The 17,680-nt window shown below is 46.3% G+C and overlaps 1 protein-coding gene across 27 annotated transcripts in view; it reads left to right on the top strand.

The window, feature by feature from the left end:
* Window positions 1-17,680, top strand: part of RBFOX1 (RNA binding fox-1 homolog 1) — a 1,291,038-nt gene that overhangs the window by 1,244,559 nt on the left and 28,799 nt on the right. For all 27 annotated transcript variants that reach the window (XM_048494240.1, XM_048494237.1, XM_048494254.1 and 24 more), the window contains 2 exons: window positions 1,131-1,170; window positions 12,493-12,557. In XM_048494240.1, coding sequence (XP_048350197.1) covers window positions 1,131-1,170; window positions 12,493-12,557 — 105 coding nt within the window. The remainder of the gene's footprint in view (window positions 1-1,130; window positions 1,171-12,492; window positions 12,558-17,680) is intronic.

Below are 17,680 nucleotides of genomic sequence, written 5' to 3'. Positions count from 1 at the left end.
TGTTTGTTGAAGAACTTCTACATATGGTGGAAGAATCTTGGGGCATCTTTCATTCATAACAGGGCCCAGCAAGTGTTTTTGGGAACAGCTATTACCCAGGTTGCAAAAATGCTGAGCCCTAGAACGTATCCAAAGCTCTCTTGTAGCTCTGCATTGCAGAGAGAGAATGAACATCTTGCAGTGTTTGTGATTGCTACTGCCATCAAAGAACTAAGATTCTGGAAAACTTGCAAAACTGTTTAGGAAACAGCTTGAGCATCTTAGCAAAGCCGTAAACCACGAGCTGAGTGTGTGATTTTGGATGCGGTTATAGGTGGTGCACCTATAGACAAATGAGAACAGATTCAAAGGAGAACAGAGGATTGTCAGGGGGTGGGAACTGAATAGAGAAGTTTCACATGGAAGAAGGCAAGCGCTAGATTCAGTGGGTTTATGTGATAGAACAGTAGATTTTGGTAGGCAGTTAACTTCCACTGGTCAAGCCAGTTTGATAATGGAAGCAATTTCATAGTCATAGTCGCTTTGAGCAGGCTTTGGAAAGCCATTCACTGGGGATGTTCTAGTTTTGCGTTTCCTGTATTGCACATGAGGGTCAGACTTGCAGTTCTGGAATTCTGCACCTTGATATTGGTGCTTAAACTGGTATAGCATGGTAGATTTCTGCAGCATCAGGGCTGGTTTCCCATGCAGTGGCACTAGCACAACCCTTCACGTCATTCCAACGGCTAAAAACCAGATTGACACATCGGCCGAATGGCAGCAGACGCTGCTAGCAGCAAGGACAGATCCACGAATTGTAGCCTGCAGAGAAATTGCAAGCGAACTTTATCGTCTCTTTCCAAACTAATTTGGATTGTGTGGCAAATGCAGGGCAAGGTGTCAGGGTGGGACGAGCCCAGCTTTCCTTATCAAAGAGAAGAAAAACCATTCCGTTCTCCTAACCTCTTCCCCCAGTGTGAACAGTGCCCCATCCCAAATATATACATGCATATATATTTCAGTTTGTTTTTTTTTCCTTGTTTCGTTTTGTTCTTGTGATGAGACTAACCTCGAGAGTTCAGGGGTTGGTGGCGTTTGCATGTGGAAATGCACTAATATGAATGTTTCTCTTTGTGTGTGCATCTTTGCAGTGTTGTTTACCAGGATGGATTTTATGGTGCAGACATTTATGTAAGTATCCATTGATGTGCATGCTGTCCATGGTACATTGCCGGCGTCATTTGTTTACTTCCTTATTTTTTTGTGTGTGTGAGTTTGCTGCATAAGCTAGACGTTGTCCGCCCATGCCGCCATCTCTGGAACATCCAAAACAAGCGAACAAAAATAGCAATGCAAACGGGGGGAGGATTATCCTTCAGAGCCTTGTCGTATCCATTGCATTTGTCATCATCCAGCTGGATTCACTCATTGGTGGCCTTTTGAGTGGCATGGCAGTTGTGTTTGCCACTGGACTGGCCACCCTCTTTTCTAGCAGGTGGCAGTGCTGGGAGAAGCTTGCTGCGTGGAAATTAAGCAAGGCTTTCCTCGATCTGAGTGTTGCACCTGGAAAAGTAGTTTCTCTTGCTAAATTTCAGCATCTCTGAGCTCAAACGGACAAGGCCCAGAAAGACTGGGTGTTTTGGTCTGTCATGCACTTCAAACTATAGGTGTTGCAGCCTCAATTCACCTTGGGGCTATGCAGATAAGGCAGAGAGGGCTTAACGCTTTGACCTCCATTCGGTTTCACAGTTCAAAACCATATCCCGGGTCCTGCATTGGCTTTTTAAAGGAGCAATTATTTGTTTTGTAAGGATATGTATTTTTCCCCTTTCAAATGCTCCTCAGCAGGGAGCCAGTGTAAATTAGTGAATCTGAATGAAGGTAAAAGAGTTAACTGCCCCTTCCCTTCCCTCCACGGCCCCGAGGCAAACTGAGACCGCCCAGGCTTGTGATTGGCATTTCCTGAGCATATGATCTGCATTTCATCTGTTTGATCCTTCAGACTGCCAAGAAAAGCTCAGAGGCAACTTTGCCCTGGCCTCGTTTTCTTGCCGTTTGCCATCGGGGATCAACAAGGGGATGAGGGAATTTGCTCTGATCTCGGCTTCTGCATGTCTGGTACCCTCTTCCAAATCCAGATCCATGCCCTCAGCAAACTTGCACGCAGCTGCAGATGAAAAGGGCGGGTGTCTGAAGTCTTACTCTGAAATTTAGACATGCAGGTGCCCTTTGACCTCTCAATCCTCACTCACCGGCCAATGATGCTGTGATGGGAAGCCAACCCCTTGAAGCGGGACCCGCAAAGGAATTTTCAGCAGCAAACTCGCAGGCAGACTGTTTTTTCTCTTGTATGCAACCAAGGGTAGACAACCAAACTATCACACGTCTGCCACAGGGGTGGGATTCTAGGGGTGGAAATAAGCAAGGAAGAAGGCCATCTCTCTATCAGACCAATACACCATGCCACAACACCACACAGGAATCTTGACACCTGTGGGGGGTTCAACAAGACCACAAAATTACATCTAGCAGTGAAGCCATGCTTCCCCTTTAAAATTATTCAGTAGGCTGTCTTCACGGCCTGATCTGCCACCACCTCAGTTTTTAAACCAGAAGCTGAGACTTCAACTCTGGCCATTAAAAGGCATCAAAGAAACGTTTTGGTGGTTCTTATTTTTCAAAAAAAAAAAAAGACTCCGGCACTGAGAAGCGAGCGATTTAGTAAGACGTTAGAGTGTGGCACCCGTAGGCAGAGAGTGAAGGAATGCCTGGATCTTCGAAAAACTGCAGGTATTTATTGTAGAAGACAAAACAGAAATCATGACGGCGCTTACAAGAAACGGTAGGAAGAGGAAAACTTGCACGACTGACACAAAAAGAGAGAATGAAAATAGAACCAAACTTTCTACATGGCTTGATGTCAGAGCATACTGCCAAGCTTATTTGTACATTCTTCTCAGAACTAAACCTATGTGAGTGGTTTTCAAATGATGGGTCAGGATCCAAATTCATTCAACACTGTCTTGTGTTTGGAAATGGAAGCAGGGAGGTGAAAAGCTGGGAGAAGAATTTCTGGGAGGCGTGACGGCTAACGTAGGGAATTGCCTCTGCATAAGGTATAAAATGACCATGAAGTTTAGCTTGTTCCTCAGCAATTTAGCCGGCACAGGAACGTTCAGACTACATATAACAGAGAACAAGAGTACTGGGGGTATCTCCACCTTAAGAGTACTCCACCTTAAAGGACTCCACCTTAAAGCCCTCGAAATGTGCAAGCGTTAAACTGAGTTATGATACATTATCAGTTTGAACTTGGCAGGGGAAAAAATTATTTCCATCAAAACTCACCCTGTGTGATGGTGCCCTGTCAATTAAACCAGGGAAGGGTCTGCAAGTGTTTTTTTGAGGGTGGTAGATGCAAGAGCAGCAGTGGCGTAGTGGCTAAGAGCAGGTGTACTGTAATCTGGAGGAACCGGGTTTGATTCCCCGCTCTGCCGCCTGGGGAATTCAGATTAGCCTGTGCACTCCAACACACACCAGCTGGGTGACCTTGGGCTAGTCACAGTTCTTCTGAGCTCTCTCAGCCCCACCTACTTCACAGGGTGCTTGTTGTGGGGAGAGGAAGGGAAAGGAGCTTGTAAGCCCCTTTGAGTCTCCTCTAGGAGAGAAAGGGGGGCTATAAATCCAACTCTTCTTCTTCTAAACTGGTTTCAGGCAGAGAGGAAAATATTTTTGGTTAGCCTTGAGTTGGTGCTTTGAAGTAACTTTGTAGTTAAAAGTTCACTGTCCAGAGTGGGGATGTGGCCACCTCTGAATTTGGATCCAATCTGTACTGACCCAGTGCCTTTTGCTTGGTTGCTCTTCTGTGGGAGCAAACAGGTGTTCTTGGGGCCATAGAGGGGCAGGTCCATCTATGACCAGGATGGCTAAGAGGAGCCTCCATGATCAAGTATATCTCTGAATACCAGTGGTCATTGGACTTGATGGCCCTTGGGGTCTCTTCCAACTGTATGATTCTATTATTCTAGTAGGGGCAACATCAGGGAAAGGCTTTGGTTTTTGGTCCTCTGCTTGTGGGCCTTCTGCGGTACCTGGTTGGCCACTATGGGAAACGGGACTCTGGGACTGGGTGTTGGACTAGATCAGTGATGGCGAACCTATGGCACGGGTGCCAGAGGTAGCACTCGGAGCCCTCTCTGTGGGCATGCACACACTGAGTTCATCATGTGGGGGGGCGGAAAATCACACACACACACCTACACACACATCTAGGCTGGCCTGGGCCACTGAGCACAACGTGCAGGCACCACGGTGAGCAGGGAGGCCTCAGCTGGCAGGCATGGTGCCTGTGCTCCGGGAGGCAGAGATGCTAGAGAGGCACAGAGTGGTGGGTGTGGGACTTGCTGGAGGCTACAGAATGCTGGTCCCTGCTCGAGAGGGTGGGGCAGAGGAAGAGGGAGCCAACCGTTTTTTTCTAAACTAAAACCTCAGCATTTCAGGTTAAATTGCTGGGTTGGCACTATGCAATAAATAAGTGGGGTTTGGGTTGCAGTTTGGGCACTCGGTCTCAAAAAGGTTCGCCATCACTGGACTAGATGGTCCACATGGCCCCTTTCAATGGATTCTGTGGACCTCCAGTCTGCTTCAGCAGGGCTCTTCTGATGTTCTTGTGACAAATTCAGGCATGGCAGGAACATGAGGAGCCAAGCTGGGTTTGTTTGTTTTTCATAGGTGGGTTTCAGACAGTGTCCTAGGGAACCGTGGGGTTTCTGGGAAACTTCCTAAGACCATATCCCTGCACTGGGGATCTAATAGTAAGCACTGGGTGTGTTCTGAGTACTCCCTTAGTGTCAGGCCTGGGTCTGCTGGGACCTGGCATCACAGGGTTGGAGCCAAGGTCACATCTGCACTTGCTGTTATCTGCAGCCTGAGAGCAGCAGTGGCGTAATGGTTAAGAGCAGGTGTACTCTAATCTGGAGGAACCGGCTTTGATTCCCTGCTCTGCTGCTTGAGCTGTGGAGGCTTATCTAGGGAATTCAGATTAGCTTGTGCACTCCCACACATGCCAACTGGGTGACCTTGGGCTAGTCACAGTTCTTCTGAACTCTCTCGGCCCCACATACCTCACAGGGTGTTTGTTGTGAGTGGGGAAGGGAAAGGAGATTGTCAGCCCCTTTGATTCCCCTTACAGGAGAGAAGGGGATATAAATCCAACTCTTCTTCTTCTCTCTGTTCTGTTCTTTTGTGGCTTGCTTGTAACCAGTGAAGTATGCAAACCTTCCTCCATCTCCCATTTCCTGGAGAAGGAACTATGTCTGCTGCTGGCCTTGGGCTAATGCATAACAATACTGTATTCACACCATCCTTTCTTGCGGGCAACTGTGGGAATCAATGGGAGGGGAGAACATCTGAATGGGCCATGTTGGAAGACATGTACTAGCTGCAGGAGGTGGAGCGCCAGCTCTGGCTTTCTGCAGCTCAGATCTTGACACAGTTCAATAAAGCTCGAACCATTCCTGAGTCTGAATCGTTGGCTGGCGTAGCAGACCCTTACACTTAATCCCTGCAAAGCACTGAAGGTTGGCATTGCACCCTGGAATGATGCCCAGGGTTTTCCGTGCTGCCTAGAAAACCTCCAGGGCAGTCTTGGGGTTGGCATGGTCTCAGCACAGACAGACAGACAGACAGACAGACAGACAGACAGACAGACAGACAGACAGACAGACAGACAGACAGACAGACAGACAGACAGACAGATTCTGCAAAGGAGAGGCATCTGAAAAACCCCAATGTTGGGGGCCGTTTTGTCTGTTTTTAGAAATGCTCTTTAATGAACAGAGCCCATTTTGGACCTAGAGAATTAAGCCGTCGATAAAGGGCACCCTATCTGGAAATGCTTCCATAACATCAGGAGTACGTTGTCCTCAGAGCTCCATTGGAGCCTTCCGCTTGGGATTTGGTTTTTAAAAGCCATTCCAATCCTAAAAATAGAGGTAATTAAACAGATTTCTGGTATCCACCAGACTGTACCCTAATTGTGCCGCCGATGCATCAGCAGCACTGAGATACCAAGAGATTGATTACATTAAATTGGTACGAACATTAAAAATTCATTAAGTAGTACTTTGGAAAAAAAACCCATAATTTTTATTTATTACCAATGATCCTATCGAGACATTTAGGATAAAATCATTTACATTCTCGATTCACAGACAAAGAGTCTCAGCTTTTAGGGATTAAAAAAAAAAACACCCTGCTTATATTTTTTCCTGTGAAAAAGTTCAGGGATTGTACATTTTTGTGACATTCAGTGGCTTTTGCGGTTCAGAAATGCCAACAACATCTGTTGCATAAAGCCAAGTTTAAAGGTTTAGGGAAGAAAACCAGCAGGTGCAATAACGGGGAATGTATGGTTCAGTTACCAAAGATTCTTCCAGATAAAGTTATGGATCAGCAGTTCCCATCCCCTGCCAGCATGATGCTGGCAGGGGATGATGGGAACTGTAGTCCATAACATCTGGAGGGCCGCGAGTTTGACACCTGTAGGATAATGTGCTTGTGCAGTCTTTGGTCACCTCCTGGATTGTCCTGCCAGGATTAAAAAAATATACCCTAAAATTGAACGATATCAGGATTGCAATAGCCAGTGGAGATGCGGATCTTGAATGAGATAGGAAAGGCCTCTTCTGCCCATTCCTAGATTGTCCCCAAATTTTGTCTTGAGGTGAAGGTTGAAAGTGAAAGTTTTGCCAGTGGGGAGGGTTCACACTTGAAGGGGAGATCTCAGAACTTGGGAGGAAGATCCAAACAAATTATATAAACTGTTAGTATGTTGTCCAACATGTGATAGTTTACCAGAAGTCAAGTAGGCCCTTTACATTGGGGGAGGGGGCTTCTGTTCAAGTGAGATAAGAAGGCAACAGATACTTTGTTGGTCCAAACTCTGTCCCAAATTCCCAATCTGTAACATCTAGTACAACTTACCCCATAAAGGGATATGAAGAGCTTTGCTGGATCAACTGGTCCTTCTTTTCCTGTATCTGTTGCCCCCAGGAAATCTATAGGCAGAACAAGTGAGGGGTATATATGCCATTAAAGGTATTCGAAATTGAGTCAAGTGAGGGGTACATCTCCTTAGGCATTGCTTGAATAAATTGGCATTATGTGTTTGACTTCCAATCTTGCATATCAGAGTTGAGGAAACAGAAAACCAAACAATGTTCGGATGCGTGGGATGTCATGGCCATCACAGAAGGGTGTTTTCTACAGAGCTTTTGGGTGGCATTACTAACAACAGATATTTTTGTCCTTAGCTGACACATTTTGAGCATCCTTAATAGTTTGGAGCCTCCCAAGCAGATATTGTTGGGACAAAGTGTGATTCGGAACCGAGCTCCTCATTTAAATTGTAACGTGAGAATCTGAGTTGTCTCAAGGTCGCGACTCCAGAACAAGATACCGTTTCTCTGCCTGGCTCCTGGCAAAGGTCTGAATGAAAATCTCAAGCTACGCACCTTCTCTTCTCATCTCCGCTGAGTATTTTCACATTTCATAGAGGAGCAGCGCCTAAGCCAGCCTACCACACAGCTCAATTTTCTATCCATAGCCATTTCCAGCTCTGCCCCGTCTATTGTTTGCCAAGGAGAATAAAATCGAGATGTGTTGGAAGAGAGGGGGAAAATGTGATTCAGAATTTATTAGTTCCCTACAGAGCCCAGGGATATTGACCGGCCCCCAGATCGATTACCACCCGGCTTTGGCTCAGTTAGCCATTTTAAATGAAGAGAACTAAAGCTCTGTGGAGGGAAAATTTTTTGTGGAAGATGCCGACAGGAGAAACATGGCTGGCAAAAGGAGAGAGGCTTAGAAGACTGAGCGAGCATGAATGTGTGTCTGTGGATTTAAACAAAACATGGGGGACGGGCTGAAGAGAACAGGTTTAGAAAAACAGGGCAAAAAAGGGGGGCAAAAGAGAAATCAGATGTCAGTGGCAGATTCTGTTAGGAAAGATGTCAAAGGTTGGCATTCCTCGAGCTATTCTGGGCTGGTAGTATTGGGAGCCAGAACTGCCAAACAGCTGTACAGGATCTAAGCGAAAGTCTGCCCGGCCCAGTATGGTCTCCCAAGTGGCCCACCAGAAGTCTCGGGGAAACCTGCAAGCAGGCCGCTCCTCTTGCGCATTTGCAGCATCTGGGTCTCCAAGGTGCGCTGCCTCTATCTCGAGGGAGGTTCCCCTTTTCAGAGGCACTGGCACAAGCTGTAGGGCCCTACAGTCTGTTCCAGCATGTCGGTTCTTACATGCTGCATTGCGCCAGGGGCGTACTGCCTATGGCAGGGGTAGGGAACCTGCGGCTCTCCAGATGTTCAGGAACTACAATTCCCATCAGCCTCTGTCAGCATGGCCAATTGGCCATGCTAGTAGGGGCTGATGGGAATTGTAGTTCCTGAACATCTGGAGAGCCGCAGGTTCCCTACCCCTGGCCCACGGGGACATGGGGTAACCCATGTCCCCAGGGGTACATAGATCTGGGAGCCTGCACAAGCTCCAGGCAGAAGACCTGGATGCCAGTGTGGGCTCCAGGCAGTAGACCTGGATACCAGCAGAGGCTCCAGGTGGTAGACCTGGTCTCTGGGTGGTAGAGCTGGGCACCTGTGGGTGTGGAGTTAGGGTTAGTGGCCAGGAGAAAGTTTGAATTGCAGGCCTGACCGAGTGGAGGAGGGGAATTTTATCATTTCTTTCCTCTCTGGCATCATTCTTTGCATCATTTCCCATGCCAGTTTCTAGTTTATTAGACCACAAACATTCTAGTTTATTATGCAACGTCCATTCCCATAAACAGGGTCAGTTGTTCTCATTCTGGGAATAAAACGTACATTTCTGCTCTCATGAGATTGTATGTCTAGGGTGGGGTCTCATGCGATGAGTTTAGCTTTAGAGATACTGCCTGGCCGCCCTTTGTCTCTGCTTGAAAATTCCCATTTTGATTTTATTTCTCCCTGGTCTGACCTGTGACGCTTTAATTTCATACCATTCGCTGTGTCCTTGTGCCGAATTTTCCCCGTTAACCGCATGCAATCACGTTAGCTTTACAGATAATGGCGTAAAATGGGGTGGAATGAAACAAAGCAAGAATATCAGCAATGAAAGCGGGCGAAATGCAAAGTCCGGTGGCACCTTGCGAGACTTAACTTTTCTTCGGGGGTGAGCTTTGACTCATGAAAAGGTCACGCCGGGATAAAAGTATTCAATTTTTTTTTCAACTTTAATTTATACCCCGCCCTATTCCCGAAGGGCTCAGCACAGCTAACAGCATGATGAAACAATACACTAGAATAGAATAACCAAATAATCACAACAATAATGCATTAAGAACTAGAAATAAGACCAAAATACTCAGATGGCAACTTAAACATAGCAACTGCAGCACTAAAACAACTCATTGGAACATCAAGATAAAATCCCTACCATAGCAATACAGCAAATCAAGATGTTAACAATAATACAGAAAAGTTGCCAGTCTTCAAGGCCCCACTGGACTTGTGTTCCATTTTGTTGCTGTTGACGCACATATAATGAAAAGGAAGTGTCTGTACAGCCCTGCTTTGTAATCGCTGTATTTGCCATTGGCCATTGCAAGCATTCTTCCGCAATACAGGCTGGGGTGTACAATTTATTATGGGGAGGGGCCAGTGTCTGTGCCAACTCACCTGGCTACCACTACTGAAAGATGATTTCGAGGTTTAGGGAAGGCTTGGAACGGCAACTATGTAAATGAGCGCAGAGACAGTAATATTAGAGTAAGTTTAATTTGGAAAAAGCCATCTGGCGTTGCCTGATTTGCTTACTGGATGGGAGCAACCCTGCTTCTGACAGAAAATGATAATACGCTATGGTGGGTGGGGCCAGTCATGGCTGTCCCACCTCCACAGTTGACCTTATTGATTAATTAATTTTTTAAAAATTTATATCCCGCCCTTTCCAACAGGGCTCAGCTGGACATCACTGGGCCCAGAGAAATGTCACTTGAGACTTGCAGAGACCCCAAAGAACTCCAGTCTGATCAACTGAGCCATAGTGGTGTAGTGGTTAAGAGCACGTGCACTCTAATCTGGAGGAACCGGGTTTGATTCCCCACTCTGCCGCCTGAGCTGTGGAGGCTTATCTGGGGAATTCAGATTAGCCTGTACATTCCAACACACGCCAGCTGGGTGACCTTGGGCTAGTCACAGCCTCACCTACCTCACAAGGTGTTTGTTGTGAGGGGGGAAGGGAAAGGAGTTTGTAAGCCCCTTTGAGTTTCCTTGCAGGAGGATATAAATCCAACTCTTCTTCTTCCTTTCCTGCCCCTTCTGTTTCTTCTCCCACACATCCTCTTTTAAGCGATGAACACACTTCCTAAGAGAGCAGCGTGAAAAGATTCAAGTGGGCATGTAAATGTTGTTTGCCTTATCTGTGGTGTCTGGGTTCCAGCTGTCAATTGGCATGTTGTGAGGTCTTAGGGAAATGGTTGATGTGATGCTCTGGTCTGCCAAACAGGAAATAGGGCTGTTTTCACAGTGTGATCATCAGTGGATCATTCCAAGAGTTCCTGTCCCGGATGCGTGTCTGTGTGTTTCTCCTCTTACTTGCTTGTTGAACAGTGTTGCCTACTGTCACATTCAAGTAAATGTTAATTCCATTCAAAAGGGGAAGAGTGATTCTACAGCCCAATTATGGCAGCATGTTTTAGTTTTCAGCACATTTAAAAGCTGAGATTTTATTTGGGTTGTACAGACAGGCTGAGAATATGGTGTAGTGAACTGAGTGTCAGACTACGCTTTGATTATGTGTTTCTGCATTGTTTTGATTATTATTATTATTTATTTGAATTGATATACCGCTCTACCCCCGAAGGGCTCTGAGCGTTGTTCAACAAACCAACAAGAACAAACAATATAACATAAACAACCTAAGATAATTAACTAATACGTTAAAATCCAATAAAATTCATTTAAAACAGTATCAACATCACCTGCCCATGTTTATTGATGGTGTCCAGTCCTAATACTCCTGGGAGGGGACCAGCAATTGCCGGTGTCAGATGGTATATGGGGTCATCACAAGGGGGGGCGGATAATCTGTGGCCAGCCTCTCCAAAGGCCCAGTGGAACAGCTCCATTTTGCAGGCCCTGTGGAACTCCCCAAGGTCCTGCAGGGCCCTAATAGCTGGAGAAAGAGCATTCCACCAGGCAGCGGCCAGGGCCATAAAAGCCCTGGCCCGGTTGAAAGCTAGCCGCATCATGAAGGGGCGAGGGACTTCCAGTAGCTTTGCCTCTGCTGAGCTCAGAGGCCCAGCCGGGACATATGGGGTAAGACGGTCTTGAAGGAATGGAGTTCCTGCATTGCAGGGGGTTGGACTTGATGGCCCTTGGGGTCTCTTCCAACTCTATGATTCTGTGATTCTAGGCATGGGAAGATATGGGTTCAAATTACTCGTTGCTATGAAGCTCACGCAGGAAGGATCCTATGCCGACAAAATTCCAGGAAATCAATGATTACGGCAGTGTTTTGTCCAACCATGTACGGATCCAATCCTCGTGGTCTCATACCAGTCCTTTTCTCTTTTCCCTCTCTCACATACATCAACCCCACAGGGTGGTTGTGATGAGAAAATGGAGGAAAGGAGAGCCACGTATGCCACCCCTGAACCCTTCAGTACAAGACAGAAAGGTCTCCGATCGGCTTGGGTCAGGCCTCCGAGGCTGCGTTTGGATGTCTTGCTAAACATCAGCTTAATTAAACTCTGGTTTGAGATGGTGTCCAAATGCCATTTCCTCACCGACTTCCCTCAGCCTGTGTTTTGTTTCCATTTGCAAGTAGTGTGTGAACTACCCCTAGCATTTGATAGCCAAAGTTCTTCTGCAACAGCTTACAGGGTTTCCATTTTGCCATGCATGGCTTAACCTCCCAGAAATCTTAAGAAACCCATGAGCGGGTATCGCTGCATTTCATCACGTCCGTAGAAGACCAAAATTAAACTTTCATTGCTGTTAGGGACCACAGCTGTGGCAGCTGTCGAGTTTATGCGTCTCTGCTCGGTCAGAGAAAGGACAAATCACTTGTAGATGTGTGGGGTGCAATGGGTCAGGGAAGGGTCTGGAAGGGTCCCATCCTGAAGGGCTGCCCAAGACTTGGGCCTCTCAGCTTGGATGAACTACAGTGATGGTAACAACAAATGTAGGCCCACCCCCTTGCCAGATCTGAGACTGTGACTGATGCCAGAGTCCCAGTGAGCCAAGCACTTCAGGGACCTCTCTGCTCAGCGTGCCCCTCTGCCATTTGGACCTCTCAGACTGCCTCTGAAAATGCCCTTGCCGGCAATGACACCGCTTGAGAACCTCCTCACAGCAGCCGTGAAAACCATAAAGCAGTCAATTGCCGTGGATCATCTGGAGTGTCTTTTTTCCCCTCTTTTCTTTGATTACTTTTCCCTGACTTGTAGCCATCTGACAGAGGATATGTTTGTTTTTCAGGGTGGCTATGCTGCCTACCGGTATGCCCAGCCCACCGCAGCCACCGCAGCTGCCTACAGTGACAGGTAAGAGGTGACTGGTTGATTGAATTCATAGTTCACTTGGTGACAGTGGTGCCGAGAGGTCTTGGACCTGCCTTGGTTGTAATGTTTTGCTGCTCTGCACCCAACACAGCTGTGGTCTCTGAGGCTGCACATTGATAATCCATGAAGAGCCATCCGTAGATAAACTATTGCTCACCTTATGGGATGCACAAAATCACGCAGTGAGTAATTTTCATTAAGGAGCCTGCGTGTTCTACAGAACTCCCAGGTTCTACGGGATTCCCATGGTCCAACTTCAGATTATTATTATTTTTCAATCCACGCTAAACTCTCACTGGAATAAGCAGCTATAGGAGAGGGGCAGACCGCGATAAATTGTGGCCGTTTCAGAATGACACAGCTGGGAATCCATCGAAAAGAGAAGCGCAAACCTCTCCGTCCTATGAACGTTTGTCAGTTTGGTTGACGCTCTCAAAAATCTTTGGAGTCAATGTATGCATTCAGTAGAATCAGTGGTAAGAGCTTTCTCTGGACTCCACAGGTGTATGTGCCTTGCACATTTCAGTTCCCCGTGCACTGGAAAAAATCGGAAGCCAGAGAGAAGGCTGTTCAGAATTCTTCTTTCTAGCATGCCATTTTTGTAAGTTGAGGAAGTTAGATGGGATAGCATTCACATAGGAGAATCCTCACGAGTAGGGCTGGAGAAGTATCATTTATACCTGTCTCATCATGTGTTTCATTCCTCAACCTTGTGATATAAATGTCTGTAAGCTTTGATGTGGTGCAGTATTTACAGTGTCCAATTACTGAGGAGACCTAGTTTCAGAGCCTCATTTCCCTATAAAGCTTACTAGGTTACCTTGGACAAGTCCCACTCTCTTGGTATAATCTGCTTCATAGAGTTGTTATGAAGATCAACCAGGGAAGGAGAAACATGAGCTGACGGAGGGAAGTGAATGATAAAAAAAGTGACAGGCAGATATACGGAATTTTGTGTGGACGTGCACTCGTCGTGCATTTTGATACACATTTCTGATTCGTGTTGCAATCTAGTCTTCTATCATGCTTTCATTAGCAATCATGCATCCCCAAATGTTTCTTCTTCCCTCACAATCTGGAAGACACTTAAAGGAAATGGCCAAAAAGAATACATGACACGGCCAGCTCAGATCAGAGCCACATATTGTGTGCATAATTTCTGTCAGAGTGGAATTCAGATGCGACCCTATCCCAGGTCTAGGAAAAGCTTTGGCCCTTGATTCTACTGAATGCATATGATAGACCCCAAATTGGTATCTCAAGACGTTCTTCACTTTAATCCAAATGTATCGGTAGCTCCAGTCCTTTCACTTTCTTCAGCCAAGTGGGAAAACTTCCACTCATCCCGGGTGGTTGCTTCCAGTGGAAAGATCCCAAACGGCCTGTTCCAGTGGAGAATGGCTACAAACTTGGCTAAATACAGTGGTTGGATAAAAGCCCCTGAAATGTGCTGGCTTGTGTGGCGTAGTGGTTAAGAGCAGGTGTACTCTAATCTGGAGGAACTGGGTTTGATTCCCCGCTCTTCTGCTTGAGTTGTGGAGGCTTATCTGGGGTATTCAGATTAGCCCATGCAGTCCAACACACACCAGCTGGGTGACCTTGGGCTAGTCCCAGCTCTACAGGGCTCTCTCAGATGTACCCACCTCACAGGGTGTTTGTTGTGAGGGGGGAAGGGAAAGGAGTTTGTTGGCCCCTTTGAGTCTCCTTACAGGAAAGAAAGGGGGGATATAAATCCAACTCTTCTTCTTGTTGTTCACACATCACTAAGAAATCTTGGTTTTCTTTGCAATTCCTAGGGTAATCTCCTTCGGGAAGAATGTACATTCTGAATTTCGCTTTAAGTGAAATTTCAGCTGCAGTTCTCAAGCTTGACCGTTGTCATAATATCGGTCAATACGACATTACCAAGGAGGGAAATAACTGAGAGTGAGAGAGAGAGACTGTCCCCACAGTTCAGTCGTGAGGCACACATTTCATCACTGGCTTCCACTGACTGACTAATAGTGTGAAAAAAGGGGGCTGTCTGAAAGAGCCAGCCAACATAGATAACCATTTGCTTGTCCAGTGTTGTTTCTCAGCATAAGGCAGCTTAATATGTTCAATAGCCTAAAAGTACAATGCTTCGACTTGGGATCCCAGGCCCAGGGGCAGCGTGTTCACCATCCGATGCCTGGGAAATCAAAAAGTCTCTTGCATGTGTCAGTAAAACCGCCATAGTTCTGGCTCCATGAATGAAAGCTTTGTAGCACTTTCGAGCGACGCTTGCTCACGTACCAAAGGAAGTGACAGATTGCTGCGGTCATGACCTTGTGCAAACGAGATCAAGGGTCTAGTGTTATTCACACAGTTTTCTTTCCCCTGGCCATTTCAAGCATGCCCCTCCCTCATCCTCTGGGCAGCCATTTCCTCCTCATTTTCATTCCTCCCGAAATCCTCTCAGCCAAGCAGGGACCGCATGCTGGATTTGGACAGTCTGGCTTTTGAATGCAGAGCATCAGGCAAGCGTAGATAAGATAACCAAAGTACACAGCAGACCAGCGCTAGCTCCACATACACCAGGGCCAGACATCAGATTTTGGGGTGTTGTGTGGTTTCCGGGCTGTATGGCTGTGTTCTAGTAGCATTTTCTCCTGATGTTTCGCCTGCATCTGTGGTTGGCATCTTCAGAGGATCTTCAGATGCCAGCCACAGATGCAGGCGGAACATCAGGAGAAAATGCTACCAGAGCATGGCCGTACAGCCCGGAAACCACACAACCCCCCAGTGATTGCGGCTGTGAAACCCTTCAACAATATGTTGAACATCAGATTTTGTTTTTAGCTTTATATCTCCATATGAAACTCTGGGTAAGAAGCCTGTAAGGTGCATCACCTCAGCTATTTGGATAGCCTCGTTTCCAACCAATCGCCCAAACTTTCCCATTTAAAAGATGTAGTTGACTAATCAATGCATAAATAAAATGGAAAACATATGTTATGGAGAATATTTGGTGTGAAACGTGGGGTAGCGTAAAAATAAAGGATCTTGGGCCTGCATGGGGTTGAAGACATTTGAATGAGAAATGTGAAAACATCCCTAATGCCACTGAAAGCAACTCAGAGATGAGTACATTTTGTCAAGCCATGCCCATTGGGTAAGATCAGATACACTGCTTTATTGCATGTGTTCTCGTCAAGTGATGGACCTTTTAAAATTCCTTCTGCTGCAAAAGGAATTGGTGGTTTGGCAAAGGGGGCAACTCGGAGAAATAGAAGCCCCAAGTGCCTTGAAGGGTTCAGATATGGTCACGAATGCCTGGAATCTGGATGGGTGCATGTGTCTGTCTTCTCCAGACCAACCAATAGCCCAAACTGTTTATTTCCTTTGTTCATATCCCTCCACCCAATCCTTCATTTTGAATCCAGCTTTCTTATCCATTTCTTAGTTGTTGGTTTCTTTAATCCATTTTTCAAATCTGGCTACTCCAAAGCTTGAAAGGAGATGATTATAAATATAAAACGTCCTTTCAAAATGGCCCATCAAAATCAGTTTTAACCCAATAAAACATACCGAGCGGTAGAACTCCCAGCTTAGAACCTTAATTATAAAAATGTTCCCAAATCTTGTTTATTTATTAACTTAACTGAATCCCAGTATTTTTTTTGTTCCTAATGGAAAGTCAGAGTAATTAGAAACATCAGCATACAAGTGATATTGCTATGTAAATTTGTTAAAACATAATATCATGAAGGCAAAAAAAAGAGCATCAGGGTATGTTGCTGACAGGTCTGTGTCCAAGGCCATCTCACCCTCCAACTCCAGAGTTGGGTCCCAGAACAAACCAAGGGGGCTCCAATTTCCGCCCTCTGCTCTGCCACCTCCCCATTCCCACCTGCCTTGGAAGGGGTTTGGCTTTTCCTCTCCAGCAACTCCTGGGCATACCCTTTAAATTTGGGGTGGCCAACCTATGGTGCTCCAGATGTTCATGGACTACAATTCTCATTAGCCCCTGCCAGCATGGCCAATTGGTCCATAAATTGGTCCATGTAGTCCATGAACATCTGGAGCACCATAGGTTGACCACCCCTGCTTTAAATGCTTCCCCGAGGGAGGGCCAACCCTGGGCTGAGCCTGTCCTTCCTTTCAAGGTTGGAGTGACAAACCCCTGGGCCAATGGATGCTTGCTTGGGCGTGTCAACTCACTGGCCCTTCCCCTGGACTACTTTCAATAGCTGGCTGCCCCACCAGACCTCCTCTGAGAAGGTCACTGCTGCCCGTTTTCCTTGTCCTTTTGGTAGATGTCCTCTGGGTCTCTGTACCAGGGTTATGTTTGGTAGAAGGCTTCTGCCATTGAGAGTGGGCTGGGTTCCTCCTCCCGAGTAGACTCGGGCAGGCCCTGCTGCAACCTCTCAGGCAACTTCCCCAGCTATGGGATTTCCTGGCTCAGCACACTTGTGTTCGGGCTTGTGGGGGCAGAGGCATCGCCCCTGGGCATAAGCAGAAGCTAGCCCTGGCCAGAAAGGAGCAAAGCTAGTTCTGTAGTTGAAAGCAGGCCCCGTTGATGTCAAGATTCACTTCTGAGTAAGTTCCCCCAGGGGTGGGCTGTTTCGATGGCAGGTTGAGCACATGAGTTCATGTAGAATGGGCAGGATTCGTAACTGCTCAGCTGTGGCCAGATGGGATTCAGTATCATTGCAGTAAATCTGAACCCCATTAAATCGGACGGTTTTAACTTGCCTTTTGAAAGAATGGTAATTCTGTTTCCCCTCTTATTTGTGTTAAAATTATATGGAACTGAGAAATGCAAATATTAAAAAAATAGTAAACTTGCACTTATTCACTTAGTCCAAATAGCAACATCCATAAAACCAGCAAACTTTGTTATTGTGGGGCTGTTAGAGTCTTTCGTGAATAGAAGTCTTACATCATCTTCAAGACTAAAACAAAGTTTTGATTCTAGCACACATTTTTGTGGATAGATTAAAATGGCCACACTTCACAAGGATTAGTTTCTGTACAATTTGATTCCTTAATAAAAATTATCTCGATTTTTTTTTACTGGATTATTTCACATTTTTAAGTAGGATTGCCTACAGATTTTCTTTTTTTAGATTTCATCATTTTAA

Source organism: Sphaerodactylus townsendi, linkage group LG04 (genome assembly GCF_021028975.2).
Source record: "Sphaerodactylus townsendi isolate TG3544 linkage group LG04, MPM_Stown_v2.3, whole genome shotgun sequence".
Taxonomy (NCBI): domain Eukaryota; kingdom Metazoa; phylum Chordata; class Lepidosauria; order Squamata; family Sphaerodactylidae; genus Sphaerodactylus; species Sphaerodactylus townsendi.
This window is presented reverse-complemented; position numbering and strand designations above follow the sequence as displayed.